Genomic DNA, 24,017 nt, shown 5'->3' with positions numbered 1-24,017 from the left:
ATTCCATAGCTACCCTGTTGGGCCTTAGATTTCTTCTTCCTTGACTTGGAAGCCACCATCTTGAACCCCGAGGGAGCCTGAATCATATAAAAAACTTCAAATAATCTTTGATCACCATCTTCTTCCTAAACCATGTTTGCTAAAGATTCCTTTAGAAACTGCATATTTTGATGTGTATTAACATCTTTATCGAGCATGTCCATGTTATTATCCTCATTAGAGAATTGTGTAGCATCAACAAACTCATATCCCTAAGAGTTGGAGTCACTGTCTACCTCAACTCTTCCTTCCGTATCACCATCCAGCTCAAGATCACTATCATTAATGATCTTAAATCTATTTGCATGTTCACCTTCTTTGGAGCTTGCATCTGCATTTATTTTATCATGCAAGAGTTACGAGTTACTGGGGTGTGGTCTCCACCATCACCTTCTTACCTTTTCTTAAGTTGATATTTTTTGGAATCAAATTCTCAGTTGACTTCCCAATTGTTGAATTGTCAGTTGACTGGTGAGGTTCAATTGACTTATCATTTGATTTATCAATGTTAACTAAGTCAACCTTCACAAAGATTGATTTGCCTATTTTTGGCTTGTTGGTATATTTGTTCTTGGTTGGTTTAGGCTCCAAATCATCCTCCACTTCATGTAGCCTCTTGCAAAAGTCAATGTGATGAACTATGGTGATATAATGACTATAGAAATCTAGAAGATTATCATAGCTTAACTCCACAAAGAAAGAAAAACCTTGACTCTCTACAAATATTTTACTTCTCAATATCCACAAAGTCACAAAACATTGTGCTCAAAGGTTCTATTAAACACAAGCTTGTTAGTGATAGCATTCGTGCATATAGGAATGCCTATACTGCTGACAATGGCAAAACCTATCTCGGACCTCCAATATTCTTGTTCCAAGACGTAAAATCTAACACATACCTAAGCGTTGGAATTCTTTGTAGATTTGGGTTGAAGTTCCTTGTCCAAGAAAATAGCTTTAGAAATCCTGGTTAAAGGTTCCAAGATTGAACTGGCCTAACTCTGCGAACATCTTCCGGGGTAGAGAAAAAGAATTCATAAAAGCTTTTCATAGAAGATGTGATGTCCCATCGGGATAAATCCTTCCAAATTGAAGCTAACTTGCTCTTCAAGGAAATTCCAGTTAAAGGTGCGGAACCCTTAGGCCAAACAATCCTACCGTGTAGGTTATGCTTACATAATTATACTCCTGCCAAATACTCCCCCTCAGGTATAAAAATTACGATCATATCCGCCTTAACATAAGGTTGAGGGAGTTGGGACATAGGGATATTGCAAATTCTTCAATTCTCTAAACTGATTACCAGAACTTTTTTGAGGTCATCTAGAGAGCCTCAAAGGGATGTTGAAAGGCAAACATGGATGATTGGGATAGATACACGTAGATGTCGACGATCAGGAAAGCATTAGATCAAATGGAGAAAGTGATGAAGAATGCTTTTTTGCAAGAGCATTTTCCAATCCTCCATTTAAATTTTATATCTTGGTATTTTAATTTTTCTTATATTTACTTAACACAAATAATTAAATCAACTTAACTTAAAGTTTTTCGAAGGAGTGAATAAACTAATATGTGATAGATATAATTCCTTGCTCGACAAAATCAATCAAAGAAAAAAGGACCACCTTTCATATGTATTACTCATCTGCTCTTTTAAAATTAATGCACAAAAAACAAATTTTAGAAACATTCATAAATCGTATTTATACAAGTTTACCTCAAATATTTTCAAAAATAAGAAGTCAAACTCGACAAAATAGAAACACATCCACTGAAAATTTCTTCTCATTACATCAACTTCATTTAAATTTTCAAGTTATAAGTGATAAATTAAATTGATCTTCTTAGCGTGAATCACTATGTGTAACTACTTTGTGTTGTAGAAAACTCTTAAACCAAACGGCTGACATTTTTGGATATCTTTTGAAGTTATTATTGTAATCTACAAAATAAGTTCCAAATCTCGAGGTGTAGCCTGAAATCCATTCAAAGTTGTCAAGCAATGTCCAGGCAAAATATCCTTTCACATTGGCGCCATCCCTAATAAAGTGATACATTAAACATATTTCCAATCAATTATTAGAAAAAACTGTAGTATTTAGAAAAAACTAATGCCTAGATATGAAAAATGTTTTTTTTTAAATAATCAAATTTTCAAAAATAATATGAAAATAGCAATAATTTTAAAATATTTATCAATATAATCATTTTAAAAAAATGAAGCGAGATGCTATTTGCTATGACACATACATTGATCAAGTTGTATTCAGACGCCGACGCCGGTAGGAGTGTCGTATGTATGCATTGATCAAACTGCACTCTTTTATTTTTTTAGATGTATGTGTCAATTGCAGTGGCACATGCTCCTATATTTTACATGTATGCGTCTTATTACAATGACGCATGCCCCTACATTTTACATGTATACGACAATTACAGTATCAAATGCTCTTACATTTTACATGTATGTGTCAACTGCAGTGGTGCATGCTCTTACATTTGACATGAAATATGGTTAATTTGATAAATAAATCGAAAACACGGTTATTTTGATATATAATTTGAAAAAGTTGATTATTTAAAAAAAAATCCAAAAAAAAATGTAAATGTTTTAAATCTCTCATCAAGTAATTTAGAGGGAGAATTAGAGTCAAATTTCACATTATTCCTTGAAAAATATTATTTCACTAATTAAGTTATTTTCTTGAAGTGTTTTGCTCTTTTAGTTTGACGAAACATACCTTATTGCATTTTGAAGATAATAGAGATGATTATAGAAATAATCAATCCTAGTTGTATCTTCAAGGGCTTTCTCAAGAGAAATTGTTGGATCATCCAAATCATCCCTGCCTAATATATTTTCATCATATAATAATTTACCATAAGAATTATATGAAATAGGGAAATGACTATTAGCACAATTTCCTTCCTAAATTTTAGTATAGATACAAAATAAAAGGATTGTTGTACCATTTTCAGTGATGTAAATTAAAGGATTGTTGTAATTGTTTTTAATATACATTAACAATTCACGAAGTCCCTTTGGATAAATTGACAGCCAAGATGAACCAGCCTGCATGAATAATAAGTTTTACTTACATTAAAAATTTCTGAAAAAAATAAAATTAAATAACTAAAAGAAATAAAAAATTACATTCAATTTAAAATTAAAGTATTATCAAATATACATACAGTTGGACCAATAGGTATTCCATTGCGCTCCTCTGTCAAAAGAAAACATCACACTCCATTGTAAACAAAATGTTGCACACATAGTAAGATAATGAGAAATTACAAAATAAAAAATATGTGTATAATAGTTTGTTTGATCGAATGTGTTAAATAATTTACAAATCCAACATTTATAGAAAAATACTAGTCCTACTAGCCAAAATGATGTCACATACATAATTTTACCTTGCTCGACTATTTACACGAACGATGCTAAAGTTTGTATGCTTATGGGGTGCATGGCACCCCACATTCATCTAAAATATTAAGTTTCACGAAATTTTCTATTTCTTCATATCCCCGCATAAGCATCTCTCTTAGGCCATGATTCCTTGCTCTTAGCCTTCTTTCTTTAATGGTGTTATAATATGGATCATGAGCAAATTTCCCAACTTCAAGTCCTAATAACTTTTGAATGATTTTAATACTTCCACAACCTTCATAGACCTCATTAGACTTGAGAAAGACGCAACTACGTCTCATTCATATGTATTTACCCTCACTTAACCTTTAATTAGTTATGAAAATTTTCTAGATACTAAGGGCCTGTTTGAAACACTTTCCAATTTTAGTTCTTAAAATTTGTTTTTCAAATCTATTTTAAAAAACTATTTTTAAGAAGAAAATTAACAAAAAAATTGTTTGATAAAATAATTTTTAAAAACTATTTTAAAAATATGAAAATGAAAAAACTTGTTTGAAAATCTAATCTTTTAAAATCACATTAATGTTATTTATGAAAATTATAAATTTTTTATATTTTTTCTTCAAGTTTTATAATACTAAAAATTAAAAAGTGAGAAATAAAACACAATTAAACTGTTTCACTTTTTTACTTTTAAAAACTGAAAAATAGAAAAAAGTTTTTAAAAACACTTTTGCAAAATATTATATTCAAACAAGTTTTTAAATTTTAAATTTTCAAAAACTAAAAAAGAGTTTTTAAGATGCATTTCAAACATGCCCTAAATTTCCTCTTCGCTGTGATCGTCTAATAAATTAACTATTTTTAGGTTTAAGAAAATATCCCTCGTATGTTGTTTAATTGATTAGATTTGGGTTGTGATATGGTGCGACATAAAAATTAATTTTTGTTTCAGACTAGAGAAGGCATAAGTGCTTTGCGAAGCAAGGTTGACCGTCAGATCAAGGTGAATAAAGATCTGGGAGTATCAGTCTCATGAGACAAGTGTCCTTCATAGAAGTTTTTAGAGTCACATACCTTAGAACCCTAATGTAAAAGCCCAACAAATTGTCTATATTGATGTACACGTTTTTCTTACCCTAAATACCTTTCATTTACGACCATCACTACTTGGGCAACAAAGTGGTTAAAAATACCTTTCTCCAACGACATTGGGATGAGCCATAAATGTTGAAATTCTCAAAGCTTCCGGAGGTTTGTTAGGTATTTGTTGATCTAAAATCTTTTAAGACGACGAAGATGGATGATACATGTTGTTGATGTTTTTTCCTATATATGAGTGAATACACGAAATATAGTCTTGATTTAAAAAATTGAATTTTTGAGTGGTATTGATTGTAATGCCCCACTAGACATGTCAAATTTGTTGTTTAAAAGAAATGTTTGTCTGAATATTTACTAATAGCTCTCAATAGTTACTCATTTTTGTACAATTAATTACGTTGAAGAAGGAATATAAGAGGACGAATGAGTGAGTGAGTTTTTCTCGGATTTTTACTCAGGTGATGAGTGAGTTTTTTTTGCAACCTGAGATATGTGTCGTCCCATATTCAACTTGATTCTCTAGTTGCACAATGTTTTTTTCTCATTTATTACTATTCTCATGTGTGCAACTTGCACACAACTTAGTTTATTTTTCTTAGCTTTTTTCAATCAGTGGTTTCATAAACATATGAAACACGAGTAAAATTTTCCTAATGTTAAGTCCTATCAAGTTTTTGATTGATTTTAATACTTCTAGGACCTCTATAGAATTGAGTAGATTCGAGAAAGATTTGGTTACTTCTCATTTTAGTTGTATTTGCACTCACCTAACCTTCCATCATCAGAGTGAATAATCAATAATAAGTCATATATCTTCCTAGTTTTAATGTCAAATTTTTTAACCTATTATTTTGGGCCTATCTTTTTATCCCTTTCATCCCATACTCATGTGTTTGGATCAATTTTCCATATATTAGTTCTTTACTTACATATTTTTTTCTAGTATAGCAAGAAATCGAATTTGATCACAAATAACATTTTCTTAAATCTATTGTTTTGGGGGAATGAGTCTTGATAATCAAGAACCCAACCTAGAGGTAAATAAAATTTGACCAAAGATATTTCAGTCAAATATTGATCTCTTTACTTTCTTAAATCTATTGTTTTGGGGGAATGAGTCTTGATAATCAAGAACCCAACCTAGAGGTAAATAAAATTTGACCAAAGATATTTCAGTCAAATATTGATCTCTTTACTTTCAATCTTTTCGACCTTAATAACGCCTAATCATGTTTTCCCACACATTTAAGACATGTTAATAATTTTTTGTAATTAAAGTAAAGTTCTTAATGTATTCTATTAATGATATATCTTCACAAAGACACTTACGTGTAAGAATTATAAGAGGATCAGTGATGTAGTTGGACTTTCCTTCACCTAGTTCAGGTGCATTGGTTGCATAGTATGAAGCATAATAGTTTAAACCAATAAAATCAAAAGACCCTCTTACAAGCTTTACTTGATATGCTGAGAACTTTGGTAACCGACTCCCTACCAAGGACCGCATGGAGCTTGGATAGTCTCCTTTTGTCAATGGATCCATAAACCTGTAATATATGTAATTTTCAAAATAGCTCCACTAATCAATGTCATCATTTAAAGTGTCAACAACTACTTACATCGTTTTATGGTTTTCTTTCACTATAAAAAATCTTACTCTAACAACTTCCACATACAATTTTATGTTGATAAAGTAGTTAATTACCATCCAAACATAAAATCAATGCCTCTTTGTGCAGCATGATGATCCAGCTCTGTTTCATAGAGGGGCATTATCCAATAAGACACTAGTGTTATCCCTATTTTTCCTTTTTGAGATGCCTACATGCATAAAGGAAACCAAATTTTAATTTTTAATAAAAATAACAATTAATTAAGCAACACACAAAAAGAAAAATTAAAATAAAACCTGATACTGAGTTTTGTAAACATCTACAGCAGATGCATGAGCAAGTAACTGATTATGAGCCACTATATAAGGTTCAGTGGCAGAGTCTCCACCAGTGCAATTAGGGTTTAACCAATGTGAACATCGTCCAGGTGCGAATGTCCCTTCGGCATAACCATGACTGGCAAAGCTCCATGATTCATTCAATGTGATCCAATGCTTTACTCTATCTCCAAATAATTTAAAGCAAAGCTCTGCATAATCTCGATAATCATTCCTGAATATATCGATAGTACGAGAAAAAAAATGTGACGAGATGCGTAAATTAACTGAAATTTGATTATCTTTGATAAAAAAAAATGAGAATTACACTATATTTGAACTTAGAAAGCCACCATATTCATCTTCAAGTGTCTGAGGAAGATCCCAATGAAAAAGGGTTACAAAAGGTTGGAGACCTATATTCAACAATGAAATTAAATCATTTTTAAAAAAATCTTGCAAAACGGAAATTAAATTAAATTAAATTAAGATAATATATGATAACCTTTGGTTAACAACTCATTGATAAGGTTGTTGTAATAATTTATTCCTTCTTTGTTTAAACCGCCACTAAGTTTTCCTTCTGAAATTAGTTAAAGAATCTGACATTTAAGTGAATAATCATTATCGTCATTAACTTACATAAACATAATTAGTTTATTATAATCACTAAAAACATAACTCTTTTGAAAGTTTCCACAAGATAAATTCTTAGTTATAGTTTCAATTTTCTTACTTGGCAGTATTCTGGACCAGGAGATGGAGAATCTATAAGCATCCAGATTCATGTCCTTCATGATCTCAACATCTTTCTGTATTATAGCAGGAACTATTATTTTTCAACAATCACAAATTAATAGCTAAGTTTAAATTTCTAACTAGTAAATAATTAAAAACAATATCTTCAATGAACATGGTCATTGTTTAATCATACTAATCACGTACAAGTAATAAAATCATGGTCGCATGTTTGTAAAAGATTAGTATCTCACCTTATAGATATGATATTCATCGATGGCTACATCTCCATTACTTCTGTCATTTATCATTTCTATTTCAACAACAAAATGTAGAGGTGTTTTAACCAAAAGGAATAAATGAAATTTTTATGTTTGTTTTATCTCTATAAAAATTGGTTAGAATCAACCTAGCATTATCATACTATTATGGAAGATGTTGAAAATTATGAAGATCAATTATGGAAGATATGAGACATTTTGTAGGGGACATATAAACTAAGGCTAAACCTGTTATGTTGAAAATAGGTAAAGGCAACCTTTCTTAAGTATTCCTATATTTTTTTAATGGAAAACTAAACACAATGCATATTTTTTTATATTCTCTTCTTGCATTTTTGATATATGATATTCTGAAAATATATTTTGTTGGAAAAAAATAAAATTTTCTTATTCAACTAGTTAAGTCGGTAGTTGTGCACGGATATTTGATTGTTGCGATGTGTGTTCGAATTTATGATATCCTATTTATTTAAATTTAAGGGCTGGAAATCCGACATTTAGGTTATAAACAAAATAAAATAGAAAATTCATTTATTTTATTCACACACGCGCATGCATTCGCTCACACACATGTTTCTTTTAATTTTCATATAAATACAAATACAATTAATTAATAAATTCAAAAAGCTAACAAATTCTATTTATTTTTAAAATTGTTATGAGAACCTGATTTAGATCCTATTGAAATTGAATATGTTAAAAGTCTAATGAATTCTATTTAAAAATATTGTCTAAGAGAATCTGATTTAGATCCTATTGAAATTGAAAATATTATTTACATGTTTCTGTCGAATTCAGTATTTGAATAGAGAGTTTATTTAATAATTATTAATTAATAAATTATTTTAAGTAATATTTTAATATGCTAGTTTATATTAATATTTTTTTGTTTTGTTTTATAATGACTGTTGTTTAAAAAATTATTTTGTTTTATAATGACTGTCGTTTTAGAAAAAAATATTAATTTTTAATTGAATATTATTCTTACTTTTTAATGTGAAAAAAATTACTGTTTTTTTAATTTTATCATTTAATTATTATTATGTACACTATTTCTAATACATTAAAATATTTATTTATTTTGTTAAAATGTGGGAATCTTATACTTTAATCAGAATAAAAATAACCAAATATAACTACTTATTTATATATTATTTTAACATTTTTTTCCATTTTTTAATTTTTAAAATTATAAATAAAATAAAATAAAATTCAAAAATCTATTTAAAATTTTTAATAACTTACTGATGAGAATAAAATTTCTAGCATAAGTGAGTCCTCTATATTGAAATTTAACTTTCTTATCTTTCAATTTTAATTTTTTTCCCTCCTTTTTGAAGAGGTGCAATAATAATTAGTATAAAAAATTATTTTTAATGAGGTGACACTAATAAAAAATAAAAGAATTACGATTAAATATTTATAATATTATTTATTAATATTATAATAAATTTTAGGGTTAAATATACGACAATCTTCTGCCGTATAGGCGAGGTTCATTTTATTTCCAGTATTTTTTTTTTTTACTTTTCTTGTAATATTTTTTTTTGTTTTTTCTCCCTGAATATATAATTTGAACACTAAATCTATGAGTAAATCAAAAAAATATTATATAAAGTAATATTTGTGATTAGGAGGGAAAAAAACACATAATTTTAACATTTTAAAGGAGAATCAATTTATTTTTTTTACAAAATGATAAATCGAATTCCGCTAATATAGCATGATATCGTATATTTAATCTTAGATTTTATTTAATTTTTTTTTATAGATTTTATAAATTAGACTTTATATTTATTTATTTTTAATTTCAATTTTTCAATTTTTTGTGGTGTTTATAGAAAAAAAAAAGTGAAAAACATTGAAATCACATATTAGCAACTCTGCAAGTATACATGAATTCAAAAATATATATAAATAATAAATAGTAAATTCATCAATAGTGATAAAGGAAAGCTTAAAATTGCTGCACTAAGAACCTGCAAAATCCCACAATCAAACAATTTTAAAAATAATTACAAATGCATCAATATCTCTTCAAAAATTCAATTATAAAATTATTTATGAATTGGATAAAATTTTATTTTTTTATTAACAGAACCTTCGACAATACAATTTTATAACCCAAAAACATCAAAATCATTGTTCATATTTTACTCATCACTATCAACGACACAACTTGATAGCAAGAAACATTATCATTATTGTTCATATTTTGTTTACCATCATCAACAACACAACTTTATAACCCAGAAACATCATTGTTGTTTTCTTTTAATGCCACAAACATCATCCTTGGATTACAGACCATTTTAGTAGAATTATAGTTGAGGATCGTCTTATAGGAACCTAGGGTATGAGGCGAGGACGTGGCTGGCCGAGGAAATAGGTGACTACAACACCTCCAACGACGATGAGAGTGTTCTTACCACACTCAGAAGCCGTCTTGGTAGGAGACAATGCTCGAAAGGTTGACGCGAATGTGCAAGTGGGTGAGACGTCAACAAATAGAGATACTCAACTAGAAGAGGAAGACGAAACAATTTCAAACCTGAAGGACCAGAGAGGTACACTAGAAGCAATTGAAGAAGAGACAAAGGAAGGATTGGAAGAAGAGGAAGAAATAACTGCAACTAAGTCATGTGTGGATATCATTCGAGGGAACCGTCTACCTTCTAATGGTATAGAAATTGAATATACTTCCCCTATTGTAGTTGATGGAGAAATGGAAGTAATCATAGAAGAACAAGACATAGTGTCGGAATTGAGATTTTGGGGAAAAGGTCTCATTATGTATGTATTAGGATTGGACTTGTCTATGAATGTCGTTAAGAAATTCATGACCAGTATGTGGAACTTTGTCTCAACCCGTGAACTTTACTATAATGAAGACGGATACTCCATTATCAAATTCAAAACCAAGCTAGATATGGATGATTTTCTTAGAAGGGGGTCTTACACCATCTATAGAAAACCCATGTTCCTACTCTTGAATAAACTTTAATGTTAGAATTAATAGATATGGATGATTTTCTTAGAAGGGGGTTGTTGATGAATCAGGCTTCGAAAAGATTGCCAGTTCGACTACGTCGAAAGAGGCGTGGGACACGCTAGAGAAAGTGTTCAAAGGAGCAGATCGAGTAAAGCAAGTTCGACTCCAAACTCTTCGTGGCGAATTGGAGAGGATGCAGATGAAGGAGTCAGAAAATGTATCTGACTACATCACTCGTGTACAAAAGGTGGTGAACCAACTCACCAGAAATGGCGAAACAGTAACTGATGCACGAGTTGTCGAAAAGATTTTGAGATCTTTAACAGATAAATTTGAGAATATTGTGTGTGCAATAGAAGAGTCGAAGGACCTTTCGACGCTTGCAGTCGAAGAGCTCGTTGGTTCCCTCGAAGCACACGAACAACGAAAGATGAAAAAGAAGGAAGAAGGAGTAGAGGACGCAAATCAAACCAAGGAGCAAATCAAAGACGAAAAGGTACTTTTTTCTCAAAACTTTCGAGGAAGAGGACGTGGTCGTGGAGGACATGACAATGGTCGAAGTGGTAGAGGCAGCAACTTCGAGAGAGGACAGTCGATCCAGCAAAATTGGCGTGGCAGAGGACGTGGTCAAAGAGGTGGTAGGTCGAACCATTCCAACTTTGAATGCTACAAGTGTGGGAAGTATGGTCATTATGCGAAGGATTGTAACTCATTCAAATGCTATAACTGTGATAAAGTGGGACATCTTGCAAAAGATTGTCGAATCGAAAAGAAGGTAGAAGAAACAACCAACCTAACTTTGGAAGCTGAAGCAAATGAAGGTTTTCTCTTGATGGCTCAAAATGAGATCAACACAAATAACAATGTTTGATATCTTGACTCAGGAGCAAGTAACCATATGTGTGGTCACAAACACTTGTTTAAAGAAATGAGAAAGATTGAAGATGGAAATGTGTCTTTCGGAGATGCATCAAAAGTGAAGGTCGAAGGCAAAGGAACGATCCGTTACCTGCAAAAGGATGGGTTGATTGGATCAATTCAAGATGTTTATTATGTACCAAATCTTAAAACCAACATCTTGAGTTTGGGACAACTTACAGAAAAAGGTTATTCGATACTTATGAAGGAACGAATACTGCATTTGAAGGACAAGCTGGGACATCTGATTGCTCGTGTCGAAATGGAGAGAAATCGAATGTACAAACTGAATCTGATAAACGTTCGAGAAAAATGTTTACAAGTAAATGTCGAAGACAAAGCGTCACTATGGCATCTACGCTTTGGTCATCTACATCATGCTGGTTTAAAAAGGTTGGCGAAAAGGAACATGGTGCATGGACTATCAGATATGGATTATGAAAGAAAGTTTTGTGAAGAATGTGTGCTTAGCAAACAAACAAGAACTTCATTTCAAAAGAAGGCAGAATATCAAGCTAAGCATATCCTTGATTTGATTCACACCGACATATGTGGACCAATCACGCCAGAATCTTTCAGTAGCAAAAGGTACTTTATTTCCTTTATCGACGATTACTCACGGAAGACATGGGTTTATTTCTTGAAAAAAAAGTCTGAAGCATTCGAGGTGTTCAAAAGGTTCAAAGTAATGGTGGAGAAGGAGACCGACAGACACATTAAAGCATTTCGATCTGACAGAGGTGGTGAGTATACTTCGACAGCCTTTATAAAGTATTGTGAAGAGTAGGGTATAAGGAGATTTCTAACTGCAGCATACTCACCTCAACAAAATGGGGTGGCTGAAAGGAAGAATCGAACAGTCCTTGACATGGTTCGTTCAATGCTTAAAAGCAAGAACATGCCAAAGGAATTTTGGGCAGAAGTTGTACAATGTGCCATTTATGTTCAGAATCGATGTCCACATTCGAAGTTAGAAGATCAAACACCACAAGAAGCGTGGAGCGGGCAGAAGCCAACAGCCTCTCATCTCAAAGTATTTGGAAGTGTTGCTTATGCACACGTACCAGATCAACGAAGAACGAAACTTGAAGACAAAAGTCAGAAATACATACTCATTGGGTATGATGAGAAAACAAAAGGGTACAAGCTATTTGATCCCATAAGAAAGAAGGTGACAGTGAGTAGAGACGTTCGAATAAACGAAGCAAGTAAGTGGGACTGGAACAGTTCGATAGAAGATGTTGTCGAAGTTGAAGAATCATATGTCGCTGTACCACCAAACATTTCGATAAAACCTGGAGATTCTGACAGTGAAGATGAACCTACACAACCCAGAATGCGAAGTTTGCAAGATCTGTATGATTCGACAAGTGAAGTGCACCTTGTATGTCTTTTGGCAGATGCTGAAAACATCAGTTTTGAAGAAGCAGTACGAGACAAGAAGTGGAAAAGTGCCATGGACGAAGAGATGAGGGCGATTATCCACAACAACACTTGGGAGCTAGTTGAATTGCCAAAAGGTAGTCAACCCATTGGTGTAAAGTGGGTATTCAAGAAAAAGATGAACGCTCAAGGAGAAATAGAACGATACAAAGCGAGACTTATTGCGAAGGGATACAGACAGAAAGCAGGAGTTGATTATGACGAAGTATTTGCACCTGTTACAAGAATGGAGACAATTCGATTACTCATATCTCAAGCTGCTCAATTCAAATGGCCAATATTTCAAATGGATGTCAAAACAGCTTTTCTGAATGGTGTACTAGAAGAAGAAGTCTATGTCGAACAACCACTCGGGTACATGAAAGTTGGAGAAGAGAAGAAGGTACTGAAATTGAAGAAAGCGCTATATGGGCTGAAGCAAGCACCGCGGGCATGGAACACACGTATCGACACATATTTCAAGGAGAACGGGTTCGAGCAATGCCCGTACGAACATGCCCTCTATGTGAAGAAAAATGGAAGGAATGTATTGCTTGTTGCTCTCTATGTTGATGATCTTATTTTTCTGGGCAGTAATGATCAGATGATAGAAGAATTCAAAAGCACAATGACACGTGAATTTGAGATGACAGATTTAGGCCTGATGAAATTCTTTCTTGGTCTGGAAGTTCGACAAGAAGAAACAGGAATCTTCATCTCACAAGAAAAATATGCAAAAGAAATCTTGAAAAAATATAAGATGGAAAGCTGTAATCCGGCTTCGACGCCAATGGAACCAGGAACAAAATTGTCGAAATTTGATGGAGGAGAACGTGTCGAAGCAGGCAAATATCGAAGTTTGGTAGGAAGTCTTCGCTATCTCACATGTACAAGACCAGATATCTCATTAAGTGTAGGCATTGTAAGTCGATTCATGGAGGAGCCAGTTTACACACATTGGAAGGCATTGAAGCGAATTCTGAGGTACATCCAAGGAACAGTGTCACTTGGGATGTTTTACTCGAATTCAGAGAAATACAAGTCGGTTGGTTACTATGACAGTGATTAGTGCGGAGACATAGACGATCGAAAAAGCACTTCTGGATATGTGTTTTTCATGGGAAATACTGCATTCACTTGGCTTTCTAAAAAGCAGCCAATAGTAACACTTTCGACATGTGAAGCAGAATATGTAGCAGCATCCTGGTGTGTTTGTCATACAATATGGCTCAGAAGATTGTTGAGTAAAATGGAGCTAGAGCAGAAAGATGCAACAATAATACAAGTTGACAACAGGTCAGCAATTGAGTTAGCAAAGAATCCAGTAAACCATGAAAGGAGCAAACACATTGACGTTCGTTTCCACTTCATTCGAGAACACGTGAAGGAAGGAAATGTCGAATTGAAGCATGTAGCAAGTAAGGACCAAGCAGCAGACATTTTCACAAAACCATTATCAAAAGAAATCTTCGACAGAGGCAAGAAATTGATAGGGATGATGAATAGAAGAAACATTTAAGTTTACAGAGGAGTTTTGTTGAATAAACTTTAATTTTAGAATTAATAGGTTTTATTAATAAGTTAAATGGAGAGATTTGGAAGGTCAAGAGACAGTAGACAAGTTAATAGTATTTACAATTATGTTTCCTAGAATATCAAAAGTTACTGAATATGTATAAAGACCAAAATTTTACTCAATAAAAACACAGACGTTGCAATTGATTTGTCTTCTCTTATCACACCTACATGAATGGAGTCCAGCATTCACATTAAACATGATATCAGGAGAGTTATATGACTCTGGATTGTACTACCTCAACTCCCTCTAATTTACTCTGATTTGTTGGGAAGAAATGAGTATTAACAAGATAGATAGTGCTATATGTAATTCTTTGATGAATGATGAGTGTACAACAAAGAAGTTGAGGGTATCCTATGGTAGAGTTGTGGTAGAAGTGGGTGTCTTAGTTGAATTGAAGGATGTTATCACAATCAGAGACCCCAAAGGTAACAAAATGCTTCAGAAAGTGAAGTATAAGTGGAGGCCTCCATTTTGCAAGAAATGTAATAAAATTGGCCATGAATGCGACATGTAACCCAAGCAGAAACAAATGGGCCAGGTAAAGCAGGTTTGAACAGTGAAACAAAACATATAGGCAACATAAAAAGAACCTAAAAAGCCAGTTCAAGAGAGGGAATGGAAACAAAGGAAACTGAATAAGTGAGAGAAAACCCAAAGTGGACAATAGTGGGATCATCAAAGCATAAAGGAAAGAGTATTATCGGTGAGTACACCATGCCAAAGGAAGGAACTGGCATAGTATGTAGCAATGGATTTGATGTGTTAGGAGTTGGAGAAGATCCAATATTTGAAGATAAAGTACCATGATAGTAGCTTGGAGTGTAAGGGGCTTGAATAAGAGAGCAATACACGTTGAGATTGGAGCCCATCTCAGAAATGTGCAAGTGTCTTGTGTGGCTATGCTTGAAACTAGAGTGAAAATGAATAATGCTAATAAAGTAAGGAAGGTCTTTGGTAAAAATTGGACCTGACTTGATAACTATGATCATCATCCTAATAGGAGAATATGGATTATGTGGAAGAAGGAAAACATAGATGTCAGGATGAAGGAGAGTTCTGATCAGTACATCCATTGTGAAATTCTAAATAATACAGGGCTTAGACAATACTGTTGACTGTGGTATATGCACATAACCAGTTAAGTAATATGAGAGAGCTTTAGAGGAACATACATGGCTTGGCCAATACCATTATAGATCCTTGGATGGTGATTGGTAATTATAATAATGTTCTGACTGTGGAAGACATAATAGGTGGGTGCCCTGTGCAGGAAGTGGAATATGTTGATTTAGAAGATATGATGAAGGAAGTTGGGTTGTTTGAACACTCTACTCATGGTAATCATCATACTTAGTCCAACAAGCAAAACAATGGGACAATATATTCTAGAATTTATAGAGCTATTTGTAATAGATAGTGGTTTTTGAACTTCCCTAATAGGGATGTTGAAGTAATTCCCCATCACATTTCATATCATGCACCTCTCAAAGTTATCATGCATCTCAATACACCCAATAGGAATAAGCTGCAACTAATATTCAAATTCCTTAACATTTTGGTTGGGGAGGATGATTTAATGGAAACAATTAGGAATATATGGAATAGAGAAGCAGATGGTAAGCCTATGATGAGACTTTGGAGGAAGTTAAAGAGATTACAACATATTCTTAGGGGTCTGAGTAAGAGAATTAGCTATGTGGTGTGAATAGGAATTAGTTTGTTATTAGAATAAGAGTTTGTTCCTAGAATAAGGGAAATAAATCAGGAATTGATTTGTTCTCATTAAATGTAATTATTTAGTGTAATTACTTGTATAGCCTTGTAACCTCTATATATTCAAGAAATAACAATGAGAAAGGCAAGAAGCCAATTTGAATGACATGGTATCAGTAGGTTTCGATCAAACCTGTGAGTCTTAGGTTAATCTTGGCTTTATTAAGCGACACCCACTGGGTCGCTCTTGAAATCATCTCGGCAAATCTCGGTAATCTCTTCAAGGCTTACGATTGTGATATCTGGTGCTTACAATCGTTTCTCGGATCCGTTCTTGGCAGTGCTTGCAAGTTGCAATTCTGCTGCTGCTTGTTTGCAAATCGTGGTCAACTATTCTCGTATCGGTATCGACAACTCTTCTTATTTGGCTTGGTCGTATTTTCATCGCTGTCGGCAAGGTTCTGAAATTGGTATTGAAAGAAAGGAAAACAAACAGTGTCGGCAAGGTTTGTGTGGCTACTGTCCAATTCTATTTTGGCAACGTCAATTTTCTGGATGGCTTAAAAAAAAAAAAAAACATTGTTATTACGTGAACCTACACGTTTCCAATTTTTTTCAAGTCATATATTTCTTATAAATAAGGTTGTTTCTATGGCTTCAGAAAAAGAAAAAGATAATTTTTGTGTTCGATTTACCGGCAAAAATTATCCGGCTTGGGAATTTCAGTTCAGAATGTATGTCAAAGGAAAGGGATTATGGAGTCATTTGGACGGTATCTCTATGGCACCGTTACAGACAACCGATTTAGATGCATGGGAAATCAAAGATGCTCAAATTATCACTTGGATTCTTGGTACTATTGATCCTACGATGATTAATAATTTGCGATCTTTTTCCACTGCTCAAGAAATGTGGAACTATTTAAAGCGTATTTACAATCAAGACAATGCAGCCAAACGTTTTCAGTTGGAGCTAGAGATAGCCAATTACAAACAAGGTAATCTGTCAGTTCAGGAATATTATTCCGGTTTTTTGAATTTGTGGACAGAACACTCTGCAATTATACATGTTGATGTTCCCAAGAGTTCTCTTGCGGATGTCCAGGAGGTCTACAACACTAGTAGGCGAGATCAATTTCTTATGAAACTTCGTCCAGAATTTGAAGCTGTCCGAGGTGCTTTGCTCAATAGGAATCCTGTTCCATCCTTGGATACTTGTGTTGGTGAACTTCTTAGGGAGGAACAACGTCTCCTTACTCAAGACACCATGTCTCATGATGTTGTCACATCTGAGCCTACGACGGTTGCATATGCTGCCCAGAGTAGAGGAAAGGGTCGTGATATGCGACAAGTCCAATGTTTTTCTTGCAAACAATTTGGACATCTGGCTCGTAGCTGCAGTAAGAAGTTTTGCAACTATTGCAAACAACAGGGTCATATTATCTCTGACTGTCCCACACGTCCTCCCCGACCAGCACCACGTCCAGCTCAAGCATACCATGCCACTACCAACTCTACAGTTGGTCCTCTCAATACCGGTGCCTCTACTGGTGGTGTTCTACAACCTGAAATGATTCAACAAATGGTACTTTCTGCTCTTTCAGCCTTGGGAATTCAGGGTAAGTCTTCTAATGCTTCTCAACCATGGTTTCTTGATTCTGGTGCATCCAATCACATGACGGGTTCCTCTGAATACTTGCAAAATTTACATTCTTATAATGGTGATCAACAAATTCAAATTGCTGATGGTAATAAACTCTCTATCACTGATGTTGGTGACATAAACTCTAATTTTCGTGACGTGCTTGTATCACCCGGACTTGCTTCTAACTTATTGTCGGTTGGTCAATTGGTGGATAACAATTGTAATGTAAATTTTTCTCGTGTTGGTTGTCTTGTGCAGGAACAGGTGTCGGGGAAGGTGATCGCGAAGGGGCCTAAAGTGGGAAGACTGTTTCCGCTCCAGTTTAGTTCGAGTCATTTATCTTTTGCGTGTAATAGTGTTTTGAACTCTTCTGAGGATTGGCATAGAAAATTGGGCCATCCAAATTCTGTTGTTTTGTCTCATTTATTTAAAATTGGTTTGTTGGGAAATAAACATGCTTGTTCTACTTCTATTTCATGTTCTGTTTGCAAATTGGCTAAAAGTAAAACACTTCCTTTTCCGTCAGGTGCTCATCGTGCTTCTACTTGTTTTGAGATGATTCATAGTGATGTGTGGGGAATGTCTCCTGCAGCATCTCATGCTCACTATAAATATTTTGTCACATTTATTGATGATTACAGCCGCTTTACTTGGATATACTTTCTAAGATCTAAGTCTGAAGTATTTTCTATGTTTCAGAAGTTTTTGACATATGTTGAAAATCAATTTCAAACAAGTGTTAAAATTTTTAGATCTGACTCGGGAGGTGAGTATATGTCTCATGCATTTCAGGAATACCTTCAACAAAAAGGGATATTGTCTCAACGGTCTTGTCCCAATACCCCTCAACAAAATGGGATAGCAGAGCGAAAGAATCGCCATTTGCTTGATGTAACGCGCACCTTACTTCTTCAAGCTTCTGTGCCATCCCGATTTTGGGTAGAGGCTCTTTCCACAGCTGTATTTTTGATCAATCGCCTTCCTTCTACGGTTATTGATTTTGATTCTCCATTCTTTCGCCTTTTTAAAGTTCAGCCTAATTATAGTGATTTACATACTTTTGGGTGTGTTTGTTTTGTCCACTTACCTCCATTTGAAAGGCATAAGCTTGGAGCGCAGTCTGTTCAATGTGCCTTTATGGGATATAGTCATCATCATAAGGGATTTGTGTGTTATGATGTCACTAACCATCGTTTTCGCATTTCTAGGAATGTGACATTTTTTGATAATCAGTTTATGTTTCCCTGTGTTTCTCCTGCCATTCATGATATTGTTACTCTTCCTAAGTTTTCTATTATGCCTCAATCTTTTGAACGTTATAAACCAGGTCATGTATATGTCAGAAAACACAGACAACAGGTTCCCACACCCCTTCCTGACGCTGAACCGCCACCTGATCCTGTACCAGTTGAACGACGGCGTTCTGGTCGAATATCTCGCGCACCAGATAGATATTCACTAGACAGGTATGATTCCTCGCATACTTCTTTGACTGCCACATTCTCTAGCATATCTATTCCTTCTTGTTACTCACAGGCTGTTAAAGATGTGCGATGGGTAAAAGCAATGAATGAAGAGCTTCAAGCTCTTCAAGAGAATTTCACATGGGATATTGTCTCTTGTCCTCCTGATGTCAAACCTATAGGTTGCAAATGGGTGTATTCTGTGAAATTGAATTCTGATGGGTCCCTCAACCGTTACAAGGCTCGCTTGGTTGCTTTAGGAAACAAGCAGGAATATGGAATTGATTATGATGAGACATTTGCACCGGTTGCCAAAATGACAACTGTTCGCACGATCATCTCTATAGCTGCTTCTAGTGGGTGGTCTCTTCATCAAATGGATGTGAAGAATGCTTTTCTTCATGGTGACCTGACAGAAGATATTTATATGACTCCACCTCAAGGCTTATTTTCTTCATCTAGAGGCGTGTGCAAACTCAAACGCTCTTTATATGGTTTAAAACAGGCACCTAGAGCATGGTACGAGAAATTCCGCTCCACTCTACTTGGATTCTCCTTTAATCAGAGTCAGTATGATTCCTCATTATTTATTCATAGCACGTCTGCGGGTATTGTTTTGCTTCTTTTATATGTTGATGATATGGTTATTACTGGTTCTGATCATGTTTCTATTCAACGACTTAAGCAACAGTTACAGGCCTCATTTCACATGAAAGATTTGGGTAATTTACATTATTTTCTTGGTCTTGAGGTTCATTCTACATCAAAGGGCATCTTTCTCCATCAACACAAATATGCTACAGATTTGATTTCTATGGCCGGTCTCGAATCGGCTAATCCGGTAGATACTCCTCTTGAGGTTAATGTCAAATATCATCGTGAAAATGGTGATCTTTTGCCTGACCCCTTTTTGTATCGACAACTTGTGGGTAGCCTCAACTACTTGACTATTACTCGCCCTGACATATCTTTTGCTGTTCAACAAGTTAGTCAGTTCATGCATTCTCCTCGCCATCTTCACTTGGCTGCGGTTCGTCGTATCATTCGTTACTTGAAGGGAAGCTCTCATCGTGGTTTATTCTTTCCTACTGGAGTTGCTCCTAAATTGAGTGCTTATAGTGATGCCGATTGGGCAGGGTGTCCTGATACTCGACGATCTGTCACTGGTTGGTGCATGTTTCTTGGCTCTTCATTGATCTCATGGAAAAGTAAGAAACAAGCGAGAGTCTCTAAATCTTCTACTGAATCTGAGTATCGTGCCATGTCTGCTGCTTGTTCTGAAATAATTTGGCTTCGTGGTCTTTTGGCTGAACTTGGATTTCCTCAAATAGAGCCAACTTCACTTTATGCTGACAATACAAGTGCCATCCAAATCGTAGCAAATCCTGTTTTTCATGAACGCACCAAACATATCGAAGTTGATTGTCACTCAATCCGTGACGCATATGATGACCGACTAATATCACTTCCTCATGTCAGTACTCAATTGCAGGTTGCTGATATTCTTACAAAGGCTGTTCCGCGTCCACGTCATCAGTTTCTTGTTAGCAAATTGATGCTTATTGACCAGCAGCATCAATTTGAGGGAGGATGTGAATAGGAATTAGTTTGTTATTAGAATAAGAGTTTGTTCCTAGAATAAGGGAAATAAATCAGGAATTGATTTGTTCTCATTAAATGTAATTATTTAGTGTAATTACTTGTATAGCCTTGTAACCTCTATATATTCAAGAAATAACAATGAGAAAGGCAAGAAGCCAATTTGAATGACATGTGGTCCATAATCTTAAGGGGTATATGAATAACCTAGCTCAAGCTCAACAGAAGCTCAAATGTTTAATTCTGAGTATATTCAGGATGTTAAATATTGGACTAAGGAGATTTGAAGACCACAAAGATGGAGGAAAGAATTATGATGCAGAAATATAAAGTGTCTTGGATGAAGCTTGGAGATGGAGATAATGCATACTTTCATGCTATTGTCAAGGAGAAGAATAAACAAACAGGGATATGAACAGAATGTAAGATAGTAATGGGGATGTTCTTAGAGATTTCAAGGAGATTGAAAAATAAATTCTAAATTTCTATGATGAGCTCATTGGTACTAGGGCTCATACCCTCTTACATGTTGATATTGAGGTACTGAGGAAGGGTGTCCAACTGCAAGACCAACATAAGGATCAATTGGTGCAGCAAATCACTGAGCATGAAATTTGGAGTTCCCTAAATAAAATTGGAGAGTCTAAAGCTCTTGGTATGGATGGCTTCAGTTCCAAAATTTTCAAGGCATCTTCAAGCATAACCAAAAAGGATCTCATTGCAGCAATGCTTGAATTTTTTGAAGATAACTATATGTATGTTGCAGTAAATTGTGCCATTGTCACCTTGATACCAAAATCCTCAGAGGAAAAGTCCATGAAATACATGAAGCCCATAGCTTGTTGCACAACAGTCTAGAAAATCATCTAAAAAATCCTCACTATCAGGCTTAGCAAGGTCATTAATGAAGTTTTATATGACAACCTGTTTGCACTCTTGCATGGAAAGGTTATTCAAGATAACATTATCATGACTCACTAATTGGTGAGGGGTTATAGTAGGAAGCACATTTCCCCAAGGTGTGTCATACAAATGGATATACAAAAAGCTTATGACTCAGTTGAATGGTCGGCTTTGGAAGACATTATGCAAGAGATGAACTTTCCTAGAAAGTTCATAAATTGGATCAGGATTTATGTATCTTCTGTTTCTTATAGGTACTCGATAAATGGCCATCATACTGATATCTTGCAGGCTCAAAGAGGATTAAGACAGGGAGATCACATCTCCTCATTACTATTTGTCTTAATTATGGAGTATCTACATAGATGTTTGGGAAAGCTTAAAGACATTCCTGACTTTAATTTCCATCCCAAGTGTGAGAGGCTTCAACTTATTAATATTACATTTGCTGACGATTTAATGCTATTCTCAAGAGGGGACATAATTTTTGTGAAGATTTTGATGGAAGAATTCAAGAAGCTCTCTGAGGCCACTGGTTTAAAAGCTCATCCAGCTAAGTGCAAACTGTATTTTGGTGGTGTGCGGGATAATGTGCAACAGATTATCCTAAAGACTACTGGCTTCTCCCAAGGTATGTTGCCTTTTAAATACTTAGGACTCCCAATTTCTTGTAGGAAAATTACAGTACATCAATGCAGACGATATATATAATTGTGGGGAAAATTACGCACTGGACATCAAAACTTCTTAGCTATGCAGGAAGACTTCAATTAATCAAGAGTGTGATTTTTGTTGTCACTAGCTATTGGATGCAGGTATTTCCGTTACCTCTGAAAGTTAATCACGAAATTGAGTCCATTTGTAGAAGCTATTTGTGGAGTGACTCTAATGTGATTACGAGAAAACCCCCAATAGCACGGGACAAAATATGTGATCCCAAGAATGCAGGAGGGCTCAACATCACATCCTTGAAAGAATGGAATCATGTGACAATTGGCAAGTTGTTATGAAACATCCAATCTAAGAAAGACAAACTTTGGGTTAGATCGGTGAATACCTTTTATCTCAAGGGTCAAGATGTGATGAGGTGGGACATTCCCACTAATTGTTCTTGGATGGTCAAGAAAATAATGAAATGTAGGGAGATAATGGCTAATATTGACTACTGGAATGATGTAGAACATAACAGAAATTTCAAAACTTCTGTTATGTATAGAGAACTTAGAGGTACTAAGGAACAAGTGGAGTGGAGAAAAATGATGTACAATAATAATGCTAGACCTAGAGATAAATTAACTCTTTGTGCGATGTACCTTGCATAAAGATTTAAAAACTTATGTAAATGCAAGTAATCTTTGAATAGATTATGAGTTGTTTGTTTGAGACTTTGATCTTTTGGATGAATTTGTATTGCTTGTTTGAAAATGAGAATGTAATATTTTTATTATATAAAAAAATTGAATGACTTTTTTTAAAAATTTTAATATAAGCATTCATATCAATGATGTCAGCTACTCCCAACTGGCCACACACAATAAATAAGTAGTACTACAACACATAAGTGAGAAGCCTGCCATTTTATTTATTTATAATAGAAAACAACCCATTACCCATGTGATTTGGAACCTCTCCTTAGTGACCATACTGCCACACTAACCCCACAAATATTCCAATTGGGTTAAATTTATGCTAATAAATTAAATATTATGCATTCTCAAAATACAAACCTGGATAATTATGTGTGAAAGTATCCCATATACTTGGTCCTCTTCCACCAACATTTGCTGCACCTTCAACCTAAAAATTATCCATTAAATTAGTGATTAATATTAGCAATAGAAAAATAAAAATTGATCTAGTTTTTGAAGTACCTGGTAAGCTGATGAAGCTGTTCCAAAAATAAAATTTTCTGGAAAACTACTCCGATTGAAAGACTTGGTAATATCGTTATTCGTTAACAATATTGTAGATTCGATCATAGACACAGAGCTAAGAATTACAACGATTCCAGAAAGAAGAAGAAGCAGAAGATTTATTGCCATGAATGACTATATATTTTGCATCATTTCAACCAAAGTGGCCATGCTTTGGTTCTTATATAGTGGAGTTTATGTGTGTGAAAAGTTAAGGAATAATTAAGATTATAAAAATTATATAGTAGTTTATTTATAAAATAAAGTAACGCTTGAACGTGACTATTAAAAAATGTATTTAAAATCAAAGTCTATCTTTTCGGACGGAATAATTAATTATTCAAGCATCGTGATCTATAAATTTAATAAACTAATTAAAGAGAGAATTGAATGAATTTAA

General features: G+C 34.2%; 1 protein-coding gene across 3 annotated transcripts; it reads right to left on the bottom strand.

The window, feature by feature from the left end:
- Window positions 1-1,789: 1,789 nt before the first annotated feature.
- Window positions 1,790-23,805, bottom strand: LOC127132395 (cyanogenic beta-glucosidase). Of its 3 annotated transcripts, none has more exons than XM_051061348.1 (13): window positions 23,576-23,805; window positions 23,432-23,501; window positions 7,442-7,500; window positions 7,186-7,261; window positions 6,955-7,032; window positions 6,778-6,865; window positions 6,429-6,684; window positions 6,225-6,340; window positions 5,849-6,066; window positions 3,232-3,263; window positions 3,010-3,112; window positions 2,781-2,889; window positions 1,790-2,079 (listed from the first exon to the last, which is right to left on the bottom strand). In XM_051061348.1, exons 1-13 carry the CDS (start codon window positions 23,744-23,746, stop codon window positions 1,884-1,886), a joined length of 1,572 nt encoding a protein of 523 aa, XP_050917305.1. In that variant the 5' UTR covers window positions 23,747-23,805; the 3' UTR covers window positions 1,790-1,883. The 3 variants fall into 3 exon arrangements, with proteins under 3 accessions (XP_050917305.1, XP_050917310.1, XP_050917318.1); XM_051061353.1 differs by having other exon boundaries at window positions 2,781-2,885; XM_051061361.1 differs by lacking the exon at window positions 7,442-7,500 and having other exon boundaries at window positions 23,576-23,725.
- Window positions 23,806-24,017: the final 212 nt, after the last annotated feature.

The sequence above is a fragment of the Lathyrus oleraceus genome, chromosome 1 (genome assembly GCF_024323335.1).
Source record: "Lathyrus oleraceus cultivar Zhongwan6 chromosome 1, CAAS_Psat_ZW6_1.0, whole genome shotgun sequence".
Classification (NCBI taxonomy): domain Eukaryota; kingdom Viridiplantae; phylum Streptophyta; class Magnoliopsida; order Fabales; family Fabaceae; genus Lathyrus; species Lathyrus oleraceus.
This window is presented reverse-complemented; position numbering and strand designations above follow the sequence as displayed.

What these genes read in the sequence shown, in the direction of transcription:
- LOC127132395 (XM_051061348.1), bottom strand. Translation starts at nt 23,746, where the DNA reads ATGGCAATAAATCTTCTGCTTCTTCTTCTTTCTGGAATCGTTGTAATT. An exon ending in CTGGTCCAGAATACTGCCAA is followed by an intron (nt 7,033 to 7,185) that starts GTAAGAAAATTG and finishes AACTAATTTCAG; the next exon opens with AAGGAAAACTTAGTGGCGGT. An exon ending in ATTGATTTTATGTTTGGATG is followed by an intron (nt 6,067 to 6,224) that starts GTAATTAACTAC and finishes CATATATTACAG; the next exon opens with GTTTATGGATCCATTGACAA.